This window comes from Anabrus simplex, chromosome 1 (assembly GCF_040414725.1).
Source record: "Anabrus simplex isolate iqAnaSimp1 chromosome 1, ASM4041472v1, whole genome shotgun sequence".
Taxonomy (NCBI): domain Eukaryota; kingdom Metazoa; phylum Arthropoda; class Insecta; order Orthoptera; family Tettigoniidae; genus Anabrus; species Anabrus simplex.
Genome location: NC_090265.1, coordinates 1,370,830,255 through 1,370,855,276, shown reverse-complemented (window position 1 = coordinate 1,370,855,276; position 25,022 = coordinate 1,370,830,255). Strand labels below are relative to the sequence as shown.

Below are 25,022 nucleotides of genomic sequence, written 5' to 3'. Positions count from 1 at the left end.
GTCTGCACTTTTCAACGTGCTCATGCTTATCCGTCATCTATATAAATAAAATCGTAACGACCGTGTGTCTGTACATTGATTATTTTGGCGAAATTTCCGTACAGGTATCCGTTTCAGGTGTAATAATGACCACCTGCATCATTTTTAGCTTTGGTGTCTGTTTGTCTGTTTGTTTGTCTGTTTGTCTGTCCTTCTATAACTTGAAAACTACTGGATATATTTCCACCAAACTTCATATTTAGAATCCACCTGTCCTTGGGTAGGTTTTAGCGCAAAAAATAAAATCGTAACGACTGTGTGTCCGTACATTGATTATTTTGGCGAAATTTCCGTACAGTTATCCGTTTCAGGTGTAATAATGACCATCTGCATCATTTTTAGCTTTGGTGTCTGTTTGTCTGTCCTTCTATAACTTGAAAACTACTAAATATATATTTCCACCAAACTTCATATTTAGAATCCACCTCTCCTTGGATAGGTTTTAGCGCAAATATCGTTTCTAAATCCCTGAACTGAGTGGGGATTTTTACGAAACCGAAACCGTGATTTTGCACTCCCTCTAAGTATACACAACCGAACTTAAGGGAAATCAACCTGCCTTAATGAAAATTAATTTCTAAACCTTTTTTTCTCATGTGCATCATTTCGATAACAGGATTTAGTAAGGGAGATATCATTAACGGGCCGTTTTTCGGTACAAATCCCAGCGGACTTAACGCAAGAGCGGGTACGTGTAAAACGTACTTCTTACAACTTGAAAACTAACAAGATATTTGAACCAAATTTTATATATAGCATCCATCTGTCCAAGGGTAGGTTTCCTTGGTGTCTGTTAGTTAGTTAGTTAGTTTGTTTGTTTGTTTCTTTGTTTGTTTGTTTGTTTGGTCTGTTTGTCTTTCTCTAACTTGAAAACTACTGGATATATTTCCACCAAACTTCATATTTAGAATCCACCTATCCTTTGGGGAGGTTTTAGGGCAAATATTGTTTCTAAATCCCTGAACTAATTGGGGGTTTATACGAAACCGAAATCGTGATTTTGCACTCCCTCAAAATACACACAACCAAACTTAATGGAAATCTACCTGCCTTAATGGAAATTAATTTCTAAACCTTTTCTTCTCATGTGCATCATTTCAATCACTTACAGGAAAGATAGTGTGATCAAACTCTACACGAACATTGGCCCACCCAGTACCCATATGTGAGCCAAATGCTATGTCACATAATTATCCGAAAAGTAATGCAATGTAAGATAATCTTACACAAATTTCAACCTATTCAACGTTTCTGATTCAATCTGACCCATGAATAGATTAGATGCGAGAAAATATCATAGGACCAGCCATTTAGATCGCTAAATACTGCGCCTTACGGTACAATCCTTTGTCGATATGACGTACCGTTTAGCAGCAGTTAATCTGTAAATGAAGGTCTGCAATATTGTAAACATTCATACACTTTCGTATGTCCATCTGTATATATTCACTTATGTCGATTTGTAGCGGTCGAGAAAGGATGTGTCTGCTATTGTAAGCAGTACTCCCTACACCGACTTTGACTGCTGGCAGTAGGAATGGGGTCCTTCTCCAACTCCTGTGTAACTGGCATTAGTAAGGAGGGCCTACCATTTTAATGAATAATTCACTTTTCGATTTGTCTTGCAGAAGGCAAGGGATCATGCAGTTTTGTTCGAGAGTCCCCTACTCTATTGTGTTTGGCTCTAGGCCAGGGTGCCCGCCATTTAAACAAATGTTCCAATCTAAAATTTGACTAGCATTAGGCATAGTGGCCTGCTATTTTTATGGAAACTCACTAATTCTGTGTGACTGGCAGTAAGCTGGCTAGCAGCAGTAAAAAGGGACTGTCATTATAATGATAACTGCACAACTCAATTTTGACTGGTGGTAGGGAAGTTGCCTGGTATTATAATAAAAACTCCTCAACTGTAACCTGTCTGAAAGTAGGAAATGGGTCTGCCATTGTAACTAAAACTCCCCAAATCGATTGTGACCGCGCAGTAGGCATTGGGGCCTGCAATTGTAATGTAAACTTGCCAACTCGATTGTGAATGGCAGTAGGCAAGTGAGCCTGGCGTTATCATCACAACTCCGCAACCCTCACTTTACATTGGAAACAACGTATGTGGACCTCCCCATGCTATTTCTCGGATAAGGCCAAGAGACATGCAATTTTAAAACAATCTCATTTGCTGCACGCACAGTATTTACGTCGATATCCGTATACAATGTAGAATACCGTAGCGAAGCACGGGTACATTTGCTAGTTATAATACAATTACATACCAAAATAAATATCATGACGTTAAATTCCTGAATTAATTACACATAATAAAATTAACATAATTACACTGTAACGTCTGGAACGTTACAATAGTTTACATGGATATACATTGCAAGGCACACAGTGACAGAAAGGGATTCAATTGGGTGGAAATATAATAATTTGGCTATGCCGACGACTTCGTCTTAATGGCAGATTGTGCTGAAATCCTGCATTCTGACATCTTTGAACTTGAAAACACGTAGAGTGAGTATATGAAAACAAGCCTTTCCGGGACTAAAATGATGTCAGTAGCGAAGAAATCTAAGAGAACTGAAGGTCAGTTTGGGAATACAAATCTCGAAATGAAGATCATTTCAAGTATTTAGAATGCATATTCTCTCCGAGTGGTAATGTAATAAGTGAGACTTAATAAAGCTGCAATAAATCCAATGCAGTGAATTCTCAGTTGCAATCAATAGTATTCTATTTTCTTTTGCTAGTGGCTTTACGTCGCACCGACACAGATAGGTCTTATAACGACGATTGGATAGGAAAGACCTAGAAGTTGGAAGGAAGTGCCCGTAGCCTTAATTAAGGTACAGACCCAGCATTTGCCTGGTATGAAAATGGGAAATCACGGAAAACCATATTCAGGGCTACCGGCAGTGGGATTCGAACCCAATATCTCCCGGATGCAAGCTCACATCTGCGCGCTCCTAACCGCACGGCCAACTCGCCCGTTCAATAGCACAGTATTCTGTAAGAGAGAAGTCAGCTACGGATGAAACTATAATTACACCGGTCAATATCAGATGAATTTAGCTGTACGGGGCCGAAAGCTCGGTGGACGCAGGATACCTTATTGAGAAGTTAGAAGTAACAGGCATGAAAGTAGGGAGAATTATCGCTGGTACGAACAGTTGGGCGCAATGGCAGAAGGGTACATGAAATTAGGTGGTAAAGACTCAAAAATGAACTCGATGGATGAATTGGTACGCATAAACCGGCTTCGGTGGAGGGATCATATGAGGCGAACGGGAGAATAGGATATCTAGTAGAATAACGGACCCGGGCATGGAGTTTGGGAGAAGTAGATGGGGTCCAAGACGACGATGATTAGACTTTCAAATAGTTTAAATATAAGAGGTATTGAAATAAACGAGGCCACATAGGTAGTTACAAATATAAGATATTAGCTGTGTTTAGATAAATTCACAGAGGCTTGCAGGCTGATCGACAAAAAGCATAACAATCTATATTTAAAATGTATGTGAACCTATGTATATATTTGTTTTTGAGAGTGAAAAATTAACCCCTCACAATGTGTGGAGAATTTAATAATTACCCTTATAAACATGAATCACTTCCGGACAATAGTTTTATATTCAAAGCTGCGTATGATCGTCTCATCGTGTTGTGATAACGCGGTTAAGAGTAAACGTAATATTGGTGATAATGGTCTGTATCCTTAGCCCGTGAATTTGATATAGATCATCATCATGACTTGTCTATGAGTTACGTGAGAAATACTTTTCAGTTATTCGTCTTCAAACACACGGTCTTTAAATACTATTATCCTCCTTTCATCTACGCTTGTCTATACCCTTGAACGTCACTGTTAAAAATGACCTTGGTGCTGTATTTCGCAGTGCTCTGGATCAGATTTGTGTGTATAGATTGGATTCTTGACCACATACCGGGTTTGATTCAAAATTTTGGTGTGTACTTTCTTAATAATGATGAGAATTGTATCCTTTCCTTTTAGGTACGTGGTTGTTCACCAGCCATGGGTTATAGCTTTGCTGCTGGTACAACAGATGGGCCTGGTGAGTTCAGTTTTAAACAAGGAACAACTACAGATAACCCCTTATGGAATGCTCTTCGAGATTTTCTTGCAACTCCTTCTGTTGACGACATCATATGCCATGCACCTAAACCTATATTACTCGCTACTGGATCGGTAAGTACTTTATATATGACGTAAGAAAAATTTAACCACCACTAATCCATGTGTGTCATCCCTGGAAACTCTTAGTGTTCGCCTGTTGATTAACTGGAGAAAATTTTGTATCTATCTATTTACTAATACCCATAAACCTTCGCCATTCTTTACTTCCGTTATAATCTGAACCTCCTCTTGACTTACAGAATGACATACACAAGGATCACTTCCTAAGTCACATAATATTGGGCACTTGCATATTCTTGGAATTTTAAAACCTAGGTTAATGTCATAATTCGGTATAGGTTAACAGTTTTATTTTCAGGAAGGTAGGCCGGGAAATAGAGCTAAATCATAGTAGTGGAACCTGTCAGTACATACAAATTTATTCCTTCCTTGTTCTTAAGAGTCGCAGAACATAGCTTAGTAATGTTACATTGTTGTGATCACATTTTGACATATTAGGAGTTTTCCTTCCTTTTAGGAATTCTGTGAAGAAGAAGGAGACGAATTCAGCAGCACCATTCCTCATTAGTTATCTTGTTTCAATTCTGAGTACAAAGAAAATATTATGATTCGTACGAAAGCGTTAACCATGCAGTTGGGCTTTCAGTTTGTGGATAAAATCATAATCGCAAAGTAAACGACCCGGTCGCTCTGGCAGCTACTCGAATATGTTCCATATTTTTTTCATAAATGGCCCTTGATAATATTTACTACTTCGGCCTTAATATTACCATGTAGGATGATAGCACAGTGAAGTATTTCAGGTCATTAATTTCTGGCCATACTTTGTAGGTATACGGTGATCACCGTTTGTCCACACTATTTTAATTACTTTGCTGCTTTAAGGGGAATCATAAAAATATTCACAAAATCAGGTGTACAATCTTTCGAAAAATTGAACGGACAAAGGGACAGCGAAATGGAAGACTTCCTGGGCGTCGTAAAACTAATACCGTCGTGACTGGTGGGGAATAAATGTTGACCAATGGAGATCGGAGTGGAATGTTAAGAGGACGCAAGAAACTCGATAAAATGATAAACTCAGCTAGGTGCTCACTCCTAGATTGAGTGAGAAGATACAATACTCTACCTGTGGGGTAAATTACCTTAACCAGTGATAATGATTCACTCATTTCTATGCTATCTTGAACTGCCATGATTTTTAAAAACACCGGGCGAGTTGGCCGTGAGGTTAGAGGCGCGCGCGGCTGTGAGCTTGCATCCGGGAGATAGTGGGTTCGAATCCCACTGTCGGCATCCCCGAAGATGATTTTCCGTGGTTTCCCATTTTCACACCAGACAAATGCTGGGGCTGTACCTCAATTAAGGCCACGGACGCTTCCTTCCAACTCCTAGGCCTTTACTATCCTATCGTCGCCATAAGACCTATCTGTGTCGGTGCGACGTAAAGCCACTAGCAAAAAAAAAAAAAAAACCAACAAAAAACAACAACGGAAACATCAACATAAAATTCAGTACAACCTCAAGATATGTTTTAACAGGATCTGTGGTTTAGGTGTTATTTTATAGTTTTATAACATTCACAACTTCTCTCTGTGTTACCGGAAGAGTTCGGTAATTATGTATAGTCATTCAAAGCAGGTTCTGTGATCATTTTAGGACGAGGAAATTTTATTCAATCGCAGAGCCGTTTTCGGCATAACTTTCCGTCAGTCTAGAACGATCTCTGCCCATTTGAATAGGATTTTAGAGTTCCCCTTTGGTCCTCTGACACTATGAAGATACTTCTTTCTTTCTTAATGTGTTTACTCTCCAGGGTCGGCAATGAGACCAGTGCTTTGGTTCACCTGTACCAATGGATTTACTTCAACAAGTATTGGGAATGTGGTCAAGAAAATCGGGTTCGCATCGAATGTGCGAGAAGCATCTTTATGCAGATGAGAAAATTTCTCACCAAACGCAACCTACAACTGAACCTAAGACTCCATTTCATCCACGCCTAAATGTTTCCACTGAGCTGTGTGGAATGGAAGGGTAGACACTTACTCAGGCCCCCTTTAACAGACTGGAGGCAGTGGGTGTACAGACAAATGCTTCGCATTTCGTGGGCTGACACAGTTCGGTATTCCGAGGTGTTGGATCGACTGGAAAATAAGGCTGAAGTCCTATTGGTCATCAGAAACCTGTAGCTGTAATAATTCGGCCACGTATAGTGGAATGATATCTACACAATCCTCTAACCTCTCATACAAGGAAGAATAGAGGGATGTAGGGGACCTTGCAGAGGACGAACTCTGTAGTTGAATAATTTCGTGGACTGGTACGGCTTGAGCACGGCGTTCCTGTACTGCGACACTGCTTCCGAATTAAAGATCCCCGTGTTGATTGTTAACCTTAGCACATTAAGAATAGGAAGAACATAGCCAATCAAAATATTCTGAAGGCGCTGAAAGGATCTTATTCATTTATCATAAAACGCAGACGTAAAATCGGCATCATTCATTGTTAAGAATGCAACGGGGTTTCAAAAGGAATAAAATATTTATAATTGCGGCTATTGGCAGTCAACTGAAGGAAACGCGATAGTTCAAATTTTAGAATAATCGCGAAACATATGTAAAGTTTAATAAGAAGACATTGAAGTGCCTGGATTAATCAATTGAGGAAAAATACAAGGTGTACAACTTTGCTTCTGCCGTTTGCCGATGAATGGCGACAACGGTACGTAGCGGTCGAACGAAACAGATCGCAGACATCAGGCAGTTAGCTTGGTCCTCGGTCAACATAACCCCATTCAAACTTAGTCGATGTGTGTCTGCATCATAAAGTTGTTCTCGATTGAGCATGGCAGTGTACGAGCCAAATTCTCGGCATTTGCGGGAGGTGTTACTGATTTGTTTCAATATGAAGAAAACAGCGGCTGAGTCTCATCGAATGCTCTCACGTACGTATGGTGAGGACGCTATTAGTGGAAGAACGTGTCGTGAGTGGTTTCAACACTTAAAGGGCGGTGATCTTAACGTCGAAGACCGGCATAGTGGTGGAATTGGAGACATTACTGAGTGAAGACTCGCGTTAAACTCAAGAAGAATTGGCACGATCATTGGGAGTGACACAGCAAGCCATTTCAAAACGTCTCAAGACCATGGGCATGATTCAGAAACAAGGAACTTGGGTCCCGTATGAGTTTAAACCAAGAGACGTTGAACGGGGACGAAAAATGGGCTCATTACGATAACCCTAAACGCAAAAAATCATGGGGATATCCCGGCCATGCTTCAACGTCGACGGCAAAACCGAATATTCACGGCTCCAAGATCATGTTCTGCATTTGGTGGGACCAGCTCGGCGTCGTGTACTATGATGTGTTAAAACCCGGTGAAACAATCACAGGTGCTCGTTATCGAACGCAATTAATGCGTTTGAGCAGAGTGTTGAAAGACAAACTGCCGCAATACAGCAAGAGGCACGATAAAGTGATTTTGCAACACGACAACGCTCGACCCCACGTTGTAAAAGAGGTCAAAACATACCTGGAAATGTTAAAATGGGACTTCCTACCCCTCCAGATATTGCTCCCTCTGATTATCACCTGTTTTGATCAATGATGCATGGCCTGGCTGACCAACACTTCCGATCTAATGAAGAAGTCACAAATTGGATCGATTCGTGGATCGCTTCAAAAGATGAACAATATTTTCGACACGGGATTCGAACTCTGCCCGAAAGATGGGAGAAAGTCGTGGCCAGTGGCAGCGATGGACACTACTTTGAATGATACATGTGTAAGTAATCTGTTTCATTAAAGCCTCCAATGTTGGGGACAAAACGGCGGAAGCAAAGTTGTACACCTTGTATTTAAGTCGTAAAGCTGCGGTTGGACCCTAAATCACTAGAGAGTAGAGCATAAAGTTTACATACGTAGTAAACCACCTGCGTCTGCTGGATTAGGAAGATCAGGAATCCAGTAGATGCAGTTGTTCTACAGTCCTCATTTAACGTCCTCCGGAACTGGTACCATACTTGCTAACTTATACCCAATCCACAAAATTCGCAGCCACATGGCCTTAACTCTATGTAAATCTCCTCTACCGACATCATATCAGCTACTGGATAAGCCCACAGCTGTACTTACGCAACAGCGTGACTTAGGTGTAGACTAATATTAGACACGAAATTACAATTCAAGGACCACACAGAAAAATATACAAACAAGCCTATGAAATTATTAGGCATTCTCTACCACTTTACAGAAATTTCTGATCCCACTGAGCTTGGTCACTTCTCAATGCTCTCCAATTTGGACAAGAGCCTCGCCCACCAATATTAACCATTTAGACGAAGCAGTGTCCTTCTTTGCTGCAATAGTAAGAAACAAAAACCCCAAGCTCAGAAATCTGTCTACGCAGCAGGTATTAAGGGCAATACATGTGTCACTGATGTACATCAGGCGACAAGGAGCTGACCCGAGTTTCCTCCACGAGATCATAAATGGGCATTACCGCTCGAAACCTCTTGTCTCACTCCTCTCTCTCCGCGTTCCTTCCCGCTCCACCGGAATCAATTTTTTCCCACATTCCCCACACTCAGCACTCAATACTTCAACGATCTTTCATAATCCGCCTCCTAACACTCTTTAACACAATTAATAGGAGACAAGAGCTTGATACAGCATCAAGTAAAAGTATAATCACCGAGCTCGATAGCTGCCATCGCGTAAGTGCAGCCAGTATCCAAGTATTCGGGAGATAGTCGGTTCGAACCCTAATGGTCGGCTGCCTTGAAGATGGTTTTCCGTGATTTCCCGTTTTTACACCAGTAAAATGTTGGGGCTCTACCTTAATTAAGGCCACGGCTGTTTCCTTCCCACTCATAGCCTTTTTCTGTCCCATTGTCGCCATAAGACCTATCTGTGTCGGTGCGACAAAGCAACGTTGTAAAAAAAAAAATTATATTCGAGAGGGGTTTAAATATTCTTCTAAAGGATAAGTTGATGTGAAGTGGTTATACCGCCATCTTGATCCACGACGACTCATCTACGAACATGGACATTCTCATGGTTTTCGATTTGGTCAGTTGTTATCAGTAGGCAGTGTAGGCCTACATGCTCGTGTTATCATTTGTGAGCTTGCATCCGGGAGATAGTGGGTTCGAATCCCACTGTCGGCATCCCCAAAGATGATTTTCCGTGGTTCCTAGTTTGAGTGAGAAGATACAATACTCTACCTGTGGGGTAAATTACCTTAACCAGTGATAATGATTCACTCATTTCTATGCTATCTTGAACTGCCATGATTTTTAAAAACACCGGGCGAGTTGGCCGTGAGGTTAGAGGCGCGCGCTGAAAGGATCTTATTCATTTATCATTTGTTATGTTTGTTATATCATTTATCATAAAACGCAGACGTAAAATCGGCATCATTCATTGATAAGAATGCAACAGGGTTTCAAAAGGAATAAAATATTTTTAAAAATCTTGTTTTATATTTCAATAATATGGATGTATTTACAAAGTTATTTAAATCAATAAAAAGAAAACAATATCGTTTTCGAAAATATATTTTTTATTTTCATGGTCCGTGGGACCACACGAGGCTACTAGTGTGAGTATTGTACACTAGATCAATGAAGGGTTAAGTGCATTATACTGTAGGAGTGCGTAAATAAGTCATGCAAACATAAATTCTTAGAGTGCGGTACGGTAAGGTTCATTATCCTTTACACGTAAGCAAAGGAAAATAAGCACAACGAATATTGTTCTGATGGACTAAATATCCATATGTGGCCGGGAAGCATGACCGGTCTAAGGAAAATAATGGAAAGGAAAAACAATGTGAGATATAGTCTTTTGCCCGAACAATTTTCAAGCAGCAAGCAGTAATTTATAGTGAAATGAACTGCATTTTGAACTAAGTGAAAGTCTTTCGTGATTTTTAAATCAGGACTATATTCGGCAAAGGACTACAGTACATACTTTCCATCTGGATGATAAAATATTTTCCGCATGGGTTGTACTTTTCACTTAAAAATCACGCGGTGTATGCAGCGGCACCCGGCTTTAAAATTCCGCCAAAAATCTAGTATAAGATAGAGGCTATTCTTCTTCTTCTTCTTCTTCTTCATCTTCTTCTTAGTTGTTGTATCCGCAGTTGATGGGACAATCACTTAACGTGTGCATGATAACATTTGTGTCGACCCTTTATGGAGCATTCTACAAAGAATGCAATTACAACATAAAAGTAGTCTACATGACACTTATCTACTTATCTTACTGTACTTATGTTGGCTGCAGTAGTTATATTCTAAGAGCCAAGTAATATTTCCATCTGATGATCGCGAAGAAACTTGAAAAACACATTGAAGTACACGTAAAAATGATGTCGGCATCAATTTTGGGTGCCAACATTCATTAGGGCGTTAACTACGGGGCCTAAAATTTGCGACATTTCAAATTCCGCGCGATCAGCGATGAATACCTGCTGGCCAATGCTAAGCTGGCACACTGCGTAGCTGGCACGATCAGTGGTAGCTGGAGACACGCCTCTGCACCTCCTCCCCTCCCCGCTCCAATTGGTTCCCCATCATACGTTCCCCTTCTCCCCGCGCTTGCCTGCCGCTTAGCTGTCGAAGAGAACCGGTGCTACACTTTGCGTACTCTGTCAGCCTTCCTCATATCTCTCCTTTGTAATTTCCACATTGTATTAGTCAGTTTACGTTTTCTGAAATGCTTATGAAAACGTTTGCACCGGGCGAGTTGGCGTTGCGGTTAGAATGCAAGGCGCGCGGCTGTGAGCTTGCATCCGGGGGATAGTGGGTTCGAATCCCACTGTCGGCAGCTCTGAAGATGGTTTTCCGTGGTTTCCCATTTTCACACCAGGCAAATGCTGGGGTTGTACCTTAATTAAGGTCACGGCCGCTTCCTTCCAACTCCTAGGTCTTTCCTATCCCATCGTCGCCATAAGACCTATCGGTGTCGGTGCGACGTAAAGCAATTAGCAAAAAAAGGTATGGCGCCTGTTTTTAGTTGTGTTTTGTTTCGGTTTTCTTTTCACTATATTTTAATGTTTCGAATAGACCAAAGATTGTTTTTGTTTACTATCAGTTATTGACGGGGAGTTTGCCCGATGTAATTGTTACGGTGTCATTTATTGTGTTGCCTTGTAATTGTTTTTTGTTGTACCAGTTCGTACAATACCCAATTAACTTTTTGCATATGTAACTGCCATTATATTCTACCCAGAAGACTGTAGTGTGATACTTTAATATCGGTACTTGTTGAATACATAGACCTTCGTCAGCTATAACGAAAAGTACCGGTACAGTAAGACTACAGGTCTGTCTGTGATTACTGTATATCTATTGCATATATAAATGCACATCTTTTTTATGTTTCAAGGCTTTTCTTATTACGTCAAACTTTACTACATTCCATGTCATAATATCGACGTTACCTATGCATTAAATTAATTTATATTCAACAACCATTGCTGCAATTGAAATGTGTTGTTCCTGTCACTGCAAAACATAAATAAATCGTTCAGTACCAGCACAAATAAAAACATTCTACCTATAGGCCTATTCCTTATACCACAGTACGCAATGCGGAAAATGCCAGTAGTTTCAAACTCGGAGTTTATAATTGTTGTTGTTGTCGTCCGCGATGTCGTTTCGTTATGACACAACTGGTAGCGTACACAAAATGGGTGGGGGAAGGGGTCATAAAAAGGATATCTGGACCTATAATCAGGTTTTGATATCCCGAGGTACCGAATCTCATTACATTCATTGAGATCCTCTACCCGGGCACGTAACTTCTTTACATAAAAAGGTATTTAACGTTGTTTAATGGTGAGAGATTTATTTAGTGGTGGGTGATTTAATTAATTCCATATGTATGTCTACTCTAAAGGACACTATCAACAGCTTAAGGCGTTTTAGAAGTAAATAATAATTTAAGCGTAGGTAGGACGTGGTACCCCATCCCACGTTTGACCACGCCCGGTGGTACTTAACTCGGAGTTGTACCCACGAATGTGACAACTCACCGGAATTAGCAGGAATGAAAATATAACATTTGAATAAAATATGGGTATATTTAGTGTAGGTTATTTATTATCATTATGTGTGAAACGGAACGTAATTTAAAGGATTTCAATAATTACAGTACGAAAAGAAGCAAATTATAAAGTCGGTCCCGTTGAACAGCTTAGCAGCCGGCAAGCGCGGGGTGAAGGGGAACGTGTGGTGGCGAACCAATTGGAGCGGGTAGGGGCGGAGGTGCAGAGGCGTGTCTCCAGCTACGCAGTGTGCCAGCTTAGCATTGGCCAGCAGGTATTCATTGCTGATCGTGCGGAATTTGAAATGTCGCAAATTTTAGGCCCCGTAGTTAACGCCCTAATGAATGTTGGCACCCAAAATTGATGCCGACATCATTTTTACGTGTACCTCAATGTATTTTTCAGGTTTCATCGCGATCGGTGACTTACCCACTGCCGATGTTTCCTTGTAAGTGTTATATGTATTTTATAAATATGTATTTGTCCTATTTTTTGAAAGATTTGGGACCAAAAGTGAAAACCAGGAGTCAGGTTAAGTACAGATAGATACGCTAATACTTATAAACGTTAATGGGATGATCTCTATAGCATCTCTCCACACAGCTATTTACCGGTTATTGGACCACTAATATTTCCCCTCATTATTCACTGTATCAGAAAATGGCACAGAACAAATGATATTTGAAAATATGGTACTAAATAAACTTTTGTCATATGCAATATTCCTGTAAAACCAACTGTAAGAGAGATAATTTTAAGTTTTAGTTGTTCTCTGAAGTCGCCATCCAGCTGAATTAATTTTAACAGCATATCGACGGTGCGCGAGCAATACCTCGTATCCCACAATGCTCTTCCTATCCAATATCCCCCTTCAGACTGGTCACGCTTCCCAGCCACACATTGATATGCAGTCCATCAGAACAGTGTTCGTTGCGCGTTCATTTGCCTATGCCAATGCAGGTATGTAAAGAAAAGTGATTCTTACTATACCATATGTAGAAATGTTAATTTTCATGAAGTATTCATGTAAACAAGGTGACAGGAGAGGCCTACCGGGCAATGGGATTTGTCATACGGAACACAAAACTGTTCAGGAAGACGAATTCCATCATAGCACTCTATATTGCACTTGCACGAAATAAACTGGAATATGTTAGCGTTGTATGGAATCCAAGGTTCGATAAATATATTAAGTTAATCGAAAGAGTGCTAAAACGTTTTGTAAGATTCCTGCATCACCAAACACATGGCTGGTTCCCATTTGTGGTGCCATACAAAAATTGACTAACCAGTGTCGGAATGACTCGCCTCGAAATTCAGCGAAAATAATCGATGCCAAGTATCTGATAAATCATTAAACAATAAAATAGATAATATGTATTTACCGTCCCTATTGACTTTTCGCGTACCTCGCTTGCACTCAAGAGAACGCAATACGTTTAGGACTGAAAGAGCTCTGACGACCGCCCACAACCATTCACCACTATATAGGTTATGTAGCAACCATAATGAAGCGGTTAACATTTACAATAACTTGGACTTCGAGATGCCAATATCCGTATTCATAAAACGTTTTGCAGCTATACTGCTACAACACTAAGAATTAACATCCCACTGCAAGCTGCCAGAAAGTTATTGTAGGTACCGAGTAATTGAATGAATAATTTAGTTATTAAGAATTGTCTTTTTAGTTATTAAGATATAAGAATTTTATCAATGTAATTGAATGAATAATTTAATTGTTAAGAATTGTATTTTTAGCTATTAAGATATAAGACATTTATTGATGTAATTGAATTAATCATTTAGTTATTAAGAATTGTAGTTTCAGTTATTAAGATCGAAGACTTTGTCTTAATGTAATTCAACAAGCACTTTAAAGATTTTTTGGTTTACTGTAACTGTGACTTCCCCTCTCGGAGAACAATCATCAAATGAGAAATGCAACCAAGCAAGCAAAGGGCGCCAATCTTTAAGTTGAGGACTTAAAGATAAAATTTATATTCAAGCTTGGACAGACTCTTATCACAGGGGTAGGGTGACAGTGCACTAATCATTAAGCAGGAGAATTAGAAATCAAAAGGCTAATTAAGGCAAATTAATGAAAATGAACTAGAAAAATACTATTTATTATATTTAAGATGAATGACGACGGTTTAACGAGAACTGAATTTAACATAGAAAATGAATTTAATAAAAAATTGAATGACTCTACTTCGCGAAAACTTGCAATATCTTTAACTCGCTTGCTCACCATGTCGTCTTGTTCTGCTGGTCCTTGGAAAGCTTCCCTCCTTGTAGCGGGAACATCACCGTTCGTCTTGGATATCTCTTCATCTGCAGCTCAGTACCATTCCTGCCTTACAAATTGCACCCACCACTAATTGGAAGATGACTTCAAAACTAACACTCCCTATTATGCTTTATCCCATAGATTGGAGATAAGCCCTATGTCACAGTTAGAAGAACCACCTTGGGTTATATGGAGAGGATACTCAATTAAGAATCCTTCCAACTTTACTGAAAATGTTCTCTGAAGTTTCATTTCTATCTAGATTAAAACTATCTATTGACTTAGACTGGTTCAAACCGGTCTTGCAGCCGTGCTGTACGTACTTCCTCATGAGAGTGGCTATACACCTCATTCAGAATTTCTAAGTATCGAGACGCAGAATCAAGTAGAAAATCAAGTAGAAGCCTCGTAGAAGATCGTAGAATAATGTAGAGAGACTCGCAGAAGCGAATAAGACGTTGTAGAGAGAGCCTCCAGGAGCTCCAACACGCCCTCTTATAACCTTCTCTCGCGCTAATTACAGGCCGCTACACGTGGTCCAATCAGATGACACTTCTCTCCCCACTCTAGATTTTAGAGTAGATGGGTCCCACACAAGATATCAACTGTTCTTCTATTCGTCCTTTCAATCAGTATCCATGGCAACATGACGCTCCTTTGAAAATATAGGCGTTGATCAGTTCGAATAATTCTGGTCGAAATACGGTAGCTTACGTTAGGACGCGTGAACACGTGCTCGCTTTTCCCAGAACTTGATGTCTAAATTTGTCCTCCCTTCCTCCTCGGTGATGTGGCAAGATAAAGGAAATCTACTGCAAGTTAATTTTAACCAACTGTCGCAAGAATCTAAGTGAATATTAGGATATTCAGCCCTCGTTTATAAGTCGTAGTTACAAAGTAATGAAATGATAGTGAGCAAATGATTAAACATGAATTATAATACAATTACATACCAAAATAAATATCATGACGTTAAATTCCTGAATTAATTACACATAATAAAATTAACATAATTACACTGTAACGTCTGGAACGTTACATACGCCCCCATGAGTTCTTAACAAATATTACATGAGTTGAGAACTCACACACTTACTCCCACATTGACTTGAAATACCTCTATTACCTGCCCATAACGAGCGACAGTATTTTCATACACTTAATTATATCTCACTCTTTCCATATCTCTCTTAGACTGCTTCCCATTGCGACTGTCTGTTGTTTCAGTTCATCTTGAGGTTTAGATGCTAAATTATGCCCATCATGAGCAACTTTTCACTTTTGTAAAAAAAAAACAAGATTACCCTAGAGAATATAACATAATATATACAATTCAGATTACAAACTCTGCCGAGTGTCTATCTGTCCTTTGACTCCCTATCTTTCCGACATTCTGTGCTAGATAGCAGTAACACGTTCTCTTCCAATCTTTTACATTAAAAAAATGGAAAACATATGATACAAACAATTTACACTTTTATCACTCTTTCGAATGTTTCAGCCTTATCTTGAAGCATGATGTAAGACACTTCACACAAATACACACGTGATTTAAGCTCACGGTAAAATTATTGCAAGTTAGAAATGCACATACGGGAAAATTAATTATTTGCCGTCGTCAGCTTTAATTAGCCTTATGTAACATCTCAAAAAACAAATATATATAAAATTTCATGGCCTCACATACGGAAAACAGATGATCTATCGCTAATGAACGAGCGTAAATCTACCGCTACACACAAAACATCTCCCTTGTTTACAAACACAACTAGGAAATACCACCACAATTGAGACGTGAACACATACCGCTCGTAGTCTGACATAACAAGTAGCAACTTCCCCGAGTTACTGACCTATATCTCACAATCCGGTTCAGCCACCTCACACGACAGGTATCTCCTTAAACTACTAATGTTGTACGAACCATTCATTACGCTCTCGCCATCCGCTAACTTGTAAGCACAGGGTCCAAGTTTTCTATGTACTTTATACGGGCCTTGATATAAAAGAAAAAATTTCTTTGTTACCTTATCCTCACTATTTGACAACATGGGAACTCTCACCAAAACCATATCACCTACCTCAAAGTTATCCAGTACCTTACGTTTTTGTTGCCTTTTACGTTTATCTCCAGATTTAATCAGGTTCTCCCGTGCCAGTCGGACGTAAAATTCAGCATTACGAGGTGGTTCCTTAGGCAAACCTAACACTCTCACTAGTTCATTCTGAGGCTTACAACCAAAATGAACTTGTGACGGCGTCAATCTCGTGCTTTCATGTTGAACTGCATTGATCCATGTCTCTATGCGGGATAAATGAGCCACCCAGGCTGTATGCTTATCGAACACTAAGCATCTAAACATGCGAGATAACTCTTTCATAACGCGCTCACACATATTACCCTGAGGGTATCTAATAGATGAATGAACCTGTGTAATACCTAGCTCTCTAATTATGGACTTCCATTTTCTCGAAATAAATTGCGGTCCACTGTCTGATAATATTCTAAGAGGAGTACCTAATTCAGGTATATACTTCTCTTTGATTATACGACTACAAGATTTTCCAGTGGCTTTTCTCATACCGTATAATCTGACCAATTTCGAGAAGGCATCAATAATGACTAAAATATATTGGAAGCCGAACTGTCCCTTTACCACAGGTCCAAATAAATCAGTACACACCAAGTCACCAGGTCTTTCTGAGATTACTGCTTGACGAGGTCCTTCTAAATAGCGGTTAGGAACTTTGCTACGCTGACACAGATCGCAAGTGGAAAGAATTTTTCTTATATCTCTTCCCATCTTGTCCCATATAAAATTCTGTCGGATCTCATACAGAACTTTATTAGCTCCAAAATGTCCTAATTCCTTGTGGATAAACCAAATCAATTCCACACGTAGCGCTTTGGGTACACAAATCCCCCAGAGATCCTCGCCACATTTCCTGGCTAGAAACCCGTTAACCAGTTTGTACGTGTGCCTACCATGCGACACAGTGAGCTGCTCTCCTCCCAGAAGTACAGACAAAGGTTCCCGACATTCTTCGTCTACCGACTGTTCAACCAATAGGTTACGTAGTCTATTTAGAGCAGTTTCATTTTCCTTAGACAAACATGTACATATAATAATGCCCTCACGTGGCTCTAGAAGGCTACCTTCTTCGCACAACTTCGGATCACGTGACAATAAATCAGCAAGGACATTATTCTTTCCCTTAATGTGAGTTACCTTAAAATCATACTCTTGTAGGGCGAGTATCCATCTACTAACTCTGTTAGATGATAATTTACACTTGGATACAAAAGAAAGAGCATGATGATCCGTCCTAATTTCAAATTCGGTACCTAAAACATACATCCTAAATTTACTCAGGGAGTATACGATAGCTAGGAATTCTAGTTCCGTTATAGTATAACGCTTTTCAGCAGCACTTAAACCTCTGGAAGCTAAAGACACAATCCCTAAATTACCATCATCATCTACTTGACATAATGCACCAGCGATACCACAGTGAGATGCGTCCGTCAGCAACACATACTTCCTATCGGGCATAGGGTATCTCAAAACAACCGCCTGCCTGAATCCTTCTTTTAATTTTAGGAAAGCTATATCATGATCTTGTGTCCATTCCCACTTACTGCCAGCTTTCAATAGTTCTCTAAATGGCTCTAGTAAGTTACCAAATCTCACTACAAATCGTCTGAAAAAATTACATACACCAATATACGATCTGAGCTCCTTAATATTTCTAGGTGTCGTAGTATTCAATATTTTTTCAATTCTTGTGCTCTCAGGCGTCACTCCCATTGCCGATACACGGTGCCCCAAAAAAGTCACCTCTCGTCTACTGAAAAGACATTTGTCAAGTTTCAGAGTAAAACCAGCATACTCTAATTTAGAAAAAACCCTCTCCAAGTGGTCCAAGTGCTCTTCAAAGGTACTAGATCCTATAACCAAATCATCGATATAAATAGTAGCATAATCTCCAGTATCATCTCCCAAGGCAATACTAAGTGCGCGAATAAGAGCTGCCGAACTCGTACGGGTCCCAAAAGGAACACGCCTAAATTGGTACAAACTATGCTTATAGCTGAAAGCAGTAAGAGGCCTGTCTTCTGATCTTAAAGGTATCTGCCAAAAACTACTCCTATGATCTAACGTAGAAAACCAACTCTTACCCTGAAAATTCTGTATCAACTCTTCAATGGTTTGTGATCTCAACTGATCAGCACCAATGCGTCTGTTCATCTCCCTGCCATCAATACACAAACGTATTGATCCATCAGACTTAGGCACAACAATTAAGGGATTAACATATTGACTGTTTGATAATTCAATCACATCGTCTGCTAACATAGCTTGAATTTGATCCTCTACGGCTTTTGCATATTTGTGTGGTATCGGATATCGCGGTCCGCTGAATGGAGTCTTATCCAGCACAGAAAAAGAATGTTCATACAGATGGGTAACACCAGGTTTCTCGGAGAAAATCTCCACGTGTTCACATAACACTTCAAATAACTTGTCCTTCTGGACTTCATTCAACTCATTTCTACTTACGGCTTCTTTCAAGCCACATATTTTATCCTCATGAATCCACAACTGACACAACTTCAGGCCCTCACTAGCCTCTTCATTTACTTTAGAAACCTCTTTCATTCTCCACACTGTACTAACTTCCGTTTTCCTCTGAATTTCCTCCTCAAACTTGACCTTAATATCCTCATTATTCCACCTCAAATTTAGCACCAGATCATTGTAATTTAACTGAGCCAATTTTAACGTTAACCAGTCAGATCCCAAGATAAGATCAAATATTAAATGCGGAATTACCAAACATATCTGAACGCTAATAAAATTATTAATACAGATCGGGACAGCTACTTGTTTACAAATTTGCTTAGACCTCTTTCCAACAGCCGTAATGATGAAAGTAGACTTAACAGGCATTTCCTCCAACTGAATACCCTGTTTCACTAATGACTCATACCACTGAGAACTAATACATGATATTTGGCTACCAGAATCAATCAAAACTTTAACCCACGCCCCCCAGACTTTCAATTTAACAACGGGATTGACTACTTTATTACTTGCATCTCCATTATTCTGCTCGGGTTCATACAACAAATCGTCCCTAACATCGAGGTCATATGGTAACACTTTCATGGCAAGACACTTCGCTACCTTCTTACTAGGCTGGAATTCTGACCTAACATTACAGCCTCTCGTTAGTTTAAAGGTTCCCTTTGTGTATTGACGTTGGACTCATTAGTACATTGCTCTGGCCTCCGTTGGGAATTTCCTGTCCTATATTCAGCTGCTCCGCTCCTGCTGTTCTGCTGAGGTCTGAACTGATTGCGAGCTTCGTGATTCTGTGTACTACCGTTATGTCTCATTCTGTTGTGATGACTAAAGTTCTGAATATTCTCCGTTTTACTTCTAAGGTTACCTAACGCATCAAAACTGCCTAGTAGGTTCTCCATCTCCTGAATAGTTCCAACTTTTTGCATACAGGCCGCTTCTCTCACCCTGTCCGGAAAATGTCTTAAAAGTAGTCTTACTACATCAGACCCCTCGGTTATACCATCTAAGTTCTGACAAATCATGACATGTGCCAGGAAGTACTCGGTCATAGTAACTCCCTCATGCTGTTTGTACCTCCCAAATACCACCCTTTCTCTCTCCCTAGCTTGTATCGCTTCATTCCAGAATTTCTCTCTGAATTTATTTCTGAATTCTTTCAGGTTCGTCATCGTCTGCCTATATACCATGAACCAAGACCGAGTTTCTCCTACAAAAGCATGGTCAATATTTTCCATAACGTCTTCCCAGTCCATAGACCCTTCCTCTAGACGCTTTTCAAACCGTTTCTCTATCATCTTAAGGAAATCTAGCGGGTTCGTTTGTTTCCCATTAAATTTAGGTAGTTCAATTTCCCTAATGTAGCTATTTCCTAGACATTGCCTTCCCGTGAAAACCTGTTTATCCTTTGCCACCTGTTTTAACTGATTTTCTGCTTTCTCCATCCGGCATTCTACATCTTTGTCTCTCCTATCAATTTCTCTCTCCAAATTAACCTGCTTCTCTTTCAATGTCCTAATTTCAATCTTATTCTCTTCAGCTATCGCAAACCTTTCTTCCCTTGCCCGGGTCTCATCTTCTATTCTAAGCTTTACCGTGTCAATCTCTTGTTGGACGTGGTCTTTAAATACCCGTATTTCCCCTCTTTGAGTCTCAACTCTCTTATCAATACTAGTGACGTGCCTCGTTACTTCCTCCCTAGTAGAGTTGTTTTCCTTCCCCATTAATTCCAGGAATTCACTTCTCTGTTCCGCAAACTTTTCTTCTACCTTTTTCCCTTGCCGTACATATTCACTTTCCTGGTCCTCTAATCGCTTATTAAAATGTTCATTTTTTACCACCAGATCGCGTAACTGCCTACTGTGTTCGTCCATTCTCCGATTCGCTTCCTCCTTATTTTCCCTCATCTCCCTACTTAATTCAGCTTTAGTTTGCTCTAACTGTTCTTTAAGTTCATATTTAATACTCTCAATTTTAGTGTTATTTTGTTCTACATCTGTTTTAATTTGTTCCAATTCACTTTTAAGCTCAGATTTAGTTTGTTCTGCATCTGTTTTAATTTGTTCCAATTCATTTTTTATTTCAGATTTACTGTCCTCTATCTTACTTAACATTAACTGCATCATTCCCATTAACTGATCATTATTATTACTTTCATTGTTAGTGTTTACTTCCGCTTCGCCCCCCATCCTACTATCATCTGACTCCATACTGACTTCTTTCTGTTTGCCTTCACTCTCCATACTACTTACACTTCTATCTTCAATTTCCTCTACAAGACTACACAACTCTTCCTCTGAACTCAATACATTATTGCCTTTTATCGCCCGTCCACTGCGCAACATCCTCTCTTCTTTCGTCTGATCAGCCATGACCCTTCCCACAATCAAACACTCTTAATGAAACGTGGATATCCAAATTTTGCCCACAATACGAATTCTGATATTGTTACTGTTATTAACTGCTCCGTACTTAATGATTTTCTCGCCCCACGTTGGGCGCCATTTATGTGACTTCCCCTCTCGGAGAACAATCATCAAATGAGAAATGCAACCAAGCAAGCAAAGGGCGCCAATCTTTAAGTTGAGGACTTAAAGATAAAATTTATATTCAAGCTTGGACAGACTCTTATCACAGGGGTAGGGTGACAGTGCACTAATCATTAAGCAGGAGAATTAGAAATCAAAAGGCTAATTAAGGCAAATTAATGAAAATGAACTAGAAAAATACTATTTATTATATTTAAGATGAATGACGACGGTTTAACGAGAACTGAATTTAACATAGAAAATGAATTTAATAAAAAATTGAATGACTCTACTTCGCGAAAACTTGCAATATCTTTAACTCGCTTGCTCACCATGTCGTCTTGTTCTGCTGGTCCTTGGAAAGCTTCCCTCCTTGTAGCGGGAACATCACCGTTCGTCTTGGATATCTCTTCATCTGCAGCTCAGTACCATTCCTGCCTTACAAATTGCACCCACCACTAATTGGAAGATGACTTCAAAACTAACACTCCCTATTATGCTTTATCCCATAGATTGGAGATAAGCCCTATGTCACAGTTAGAAGAACCACCTTGGGTTATATGGAGAGGATACTCAATTAAGAATCCTTCCAACTTTACTGAAAATGTTCTCTGAAGTTTCATTTCTATCTAGATTAAAACTATCTATTGACTTAGACTGGTTCAAACCGGTCTTGCAGCCGTGCTGTACGTACTTCCTCATGAGAGTGGCTATACCCCTCATTCAGAATTTCTAAGTATCGAGACGCAGAATCAAGTAGAAAATCAAGTAGAAGCCTCGTAGAAGATCGTAGAATAATGTAGAGAGACTCGCAGAAGCGAATAAGACGTTGTAGAGAGAGCCTCCAGGAGCTCCAACACGCCCTCTTATAACCTTCTCTCGCGCTAATTACAGGCCGCTACACGTGGTCCAATCAGATGACACTTCTCTCCCCACTCTAGATTTTAGAGTAGATGGGTCCCACACAAGATATCAACTGTTCTTCTATTCGTCCTTTCAATCAGTATCCATGGCAACATGACGCTCCTTTGAAAATATAGGCGTTGATCAGTTCGAATAATTCTGGTCGAAATACGGTAGCTTACGTTAGGACGCGTGAACACGTGCTCGCTTTTCCCAGAACTTGATGTCTAAATTTGTCCTCCCTTCCTCCTCGGTGATGTGGCAAGATAAAGGAAATCTACTGCAAGTTAATTTTAACCAACTGTCGCAAGAATCTAAGTGAATATTAGGATATTCAGCCCTCGTTTATAAGTCGTAGTTACAAAGTAATGAAATGATAGTGAGCAAATGATTAAACATGAATTATAATACAATTACATACCAAAATAAATATCATGACGTTAAATTCCTGAATTAATTACACATAATAAAATTAACATAATTACACTGTAACGTCTGGAACGTTACATAACTACCCTGTTGTGAACCGGCAATTAAATAAATTAATAAATCACAGAAAATTTAACTCTATGAACGTTGTTCTGATGGACTACATATACATGTGTGGCTGTGATGCATGGCCAGTCTTAAGGCGGATAATAGATCGAATGAGCATTGTGGTATACAAGGTATTGCTCGAGCACCGTCGATATAGCTAAGATGCTACTCGCGCTTTTCTGAGATTTAAATACCAAGCTTCATGAACATGCCATCCGTTTTTCCGTGATATTGTAACAGACAAGCATACAGACAGTATGACAGACAAAATGTGATAAAACCCAGCATGGACAATAATTATTTGTTCTTTCCGGTAAAATATCATGTTTCAGGTCAATGTTCAAATAGTAGAGATAGAATGTTGATTTTTTGTATACAAATTACTATTATTATTATTATTATTATTATTATTATTATTATTATTATTATTATTATTATTATTATTATTAATAATAATATTAATGACACTGCTGATGTACAGAGCTTGGTCCACTGTGTGTATGACTTACGGACAGGAAATTTTCAAATTTAATGCGTAAAATATATGCAAATATATACCAAGAATGAATAAACTCGTTTCAGACACTGAGGATATTTTGTAACCTACAAATTATTTCCAATGATAACTTATCGGAAAGAACATTAGATATTTTCTGTGCACATCCCTTTTCCATTGCAATGTATGCTGTATGCATTGCTGCTCAAAATATTTAAATGATGGCATAGAATTGTGTATTACACGCATTTAATATTTGATCAAACATCATTGTAGTTATTTCCGGCTCCATGGCTAAATGGTTAGTGTGCTGGCCTTTGGTCACAGGGGTCCAGGGTTCGATTCCCGATAGGGTCTGGAATTTTAACCATCATTGGTTACTTTCCCTGGCACGGAACTGTGTGTATGTGTTGTCTTCATCATCATTTCACCCTCATCACGACGCGCAGGTGGCCTACGGGTGTCAAAAAAGACCTGTACCTGGCGAGCCGAACCCGTCCTGGGATATCCCGGCACCAAAAGCCATACGATATTCTTTATTGTAGTTATTTTCAAAATATTATTTACTTCCCATGTAGATAATAACCCTGGGATACCTAAAACAAACATTATATCCATAGGTTCAATCGTTTTTGAGGAAAGTGTAACTTATACAGTATCATATGCTCATTCACCTTTTTGATTGACTGTACGGTTTTCGGTGGCTTACGCCTACTGGGGCGACTGATTTGAATCATGTACTTTTGTTGGTTGAAAATAGACACATAATTATCAAGAAAGGATAAATGTAATTGTTACCGTGTTTTGGTGGTAGGTAGAGGTGAAAGAAGGTGCGGGCGTGAATGAGTCTCAAACTACGGAATCAAAGTTAATGTAAAATTTAACAAGGTTATATTTTCTTTTCAAAAACAAAGAAATAACAAGTATGGCAGGTACAAAGTAGCAAATCAAAGGGGAGTCACAATATTCACATAATTTGGGCTTCGAGCCCCGAAAACACAATGCTTGGGCAATCAGCCCAGTTTTACCTCCAAAACACAAGTTTCAACAGAGGGGCAGAATTGTGTTGGACCATCGTCTTTTTGAAGGCACAGGCATTATGGAGAGGTTGAGGGGCCAGCGGCGTGTAGATATCCATGGCATTTAATCTTATGAAGCCACAGTGTAAGGTGGAGCAGGAGACGGGAGCGTGGTAATGGCCGTGGCAAGAACAGGATGGCAGTTTAACGGGTTGGGGGAGGTTTACAAGAAATTCTTACATATAAAACAAAATATTATAGAAGGAGCAGAATGCCTTAAGCGTGGAACTCAAAAAAAAATATAACCATCATATTCCTATCAATTATATGAAGCAGTTTGACAGAAAATTTACACCGGTTTCACCTGTGACAGGTGAACCCTAAATATCCTCTCGGTGGCTGGATTGC

The 25,022-nt window shown here is 39.6% G+C and overlaps 1 protein-coding gene across 5 annotated transcripts in view; it reads left to right on the top strand.

The window, feature by feature from the left end:
- The window catches only part of CDase (neutral ceramidase), a 1,004,245-nt gene that overhangs the window by 808,207 nt on the left and 171,016 nt on the right, over nt 1–25,022 (top strand). For all 5 annotated transcript variants that reach the window (XM_068225499.1, XM_068225500.1, XM_067137831.2 and 2 more), the window contains exon 9: nt 4,052–4,246. In XM_068225499.1, the coding sequence (XP_068081600.1) occupies nt 4,052–4,246 (195 nt within the window). The remainder of the gene's footprint in view (nt 1–4,051; nt 4,247–25,022) is intronic.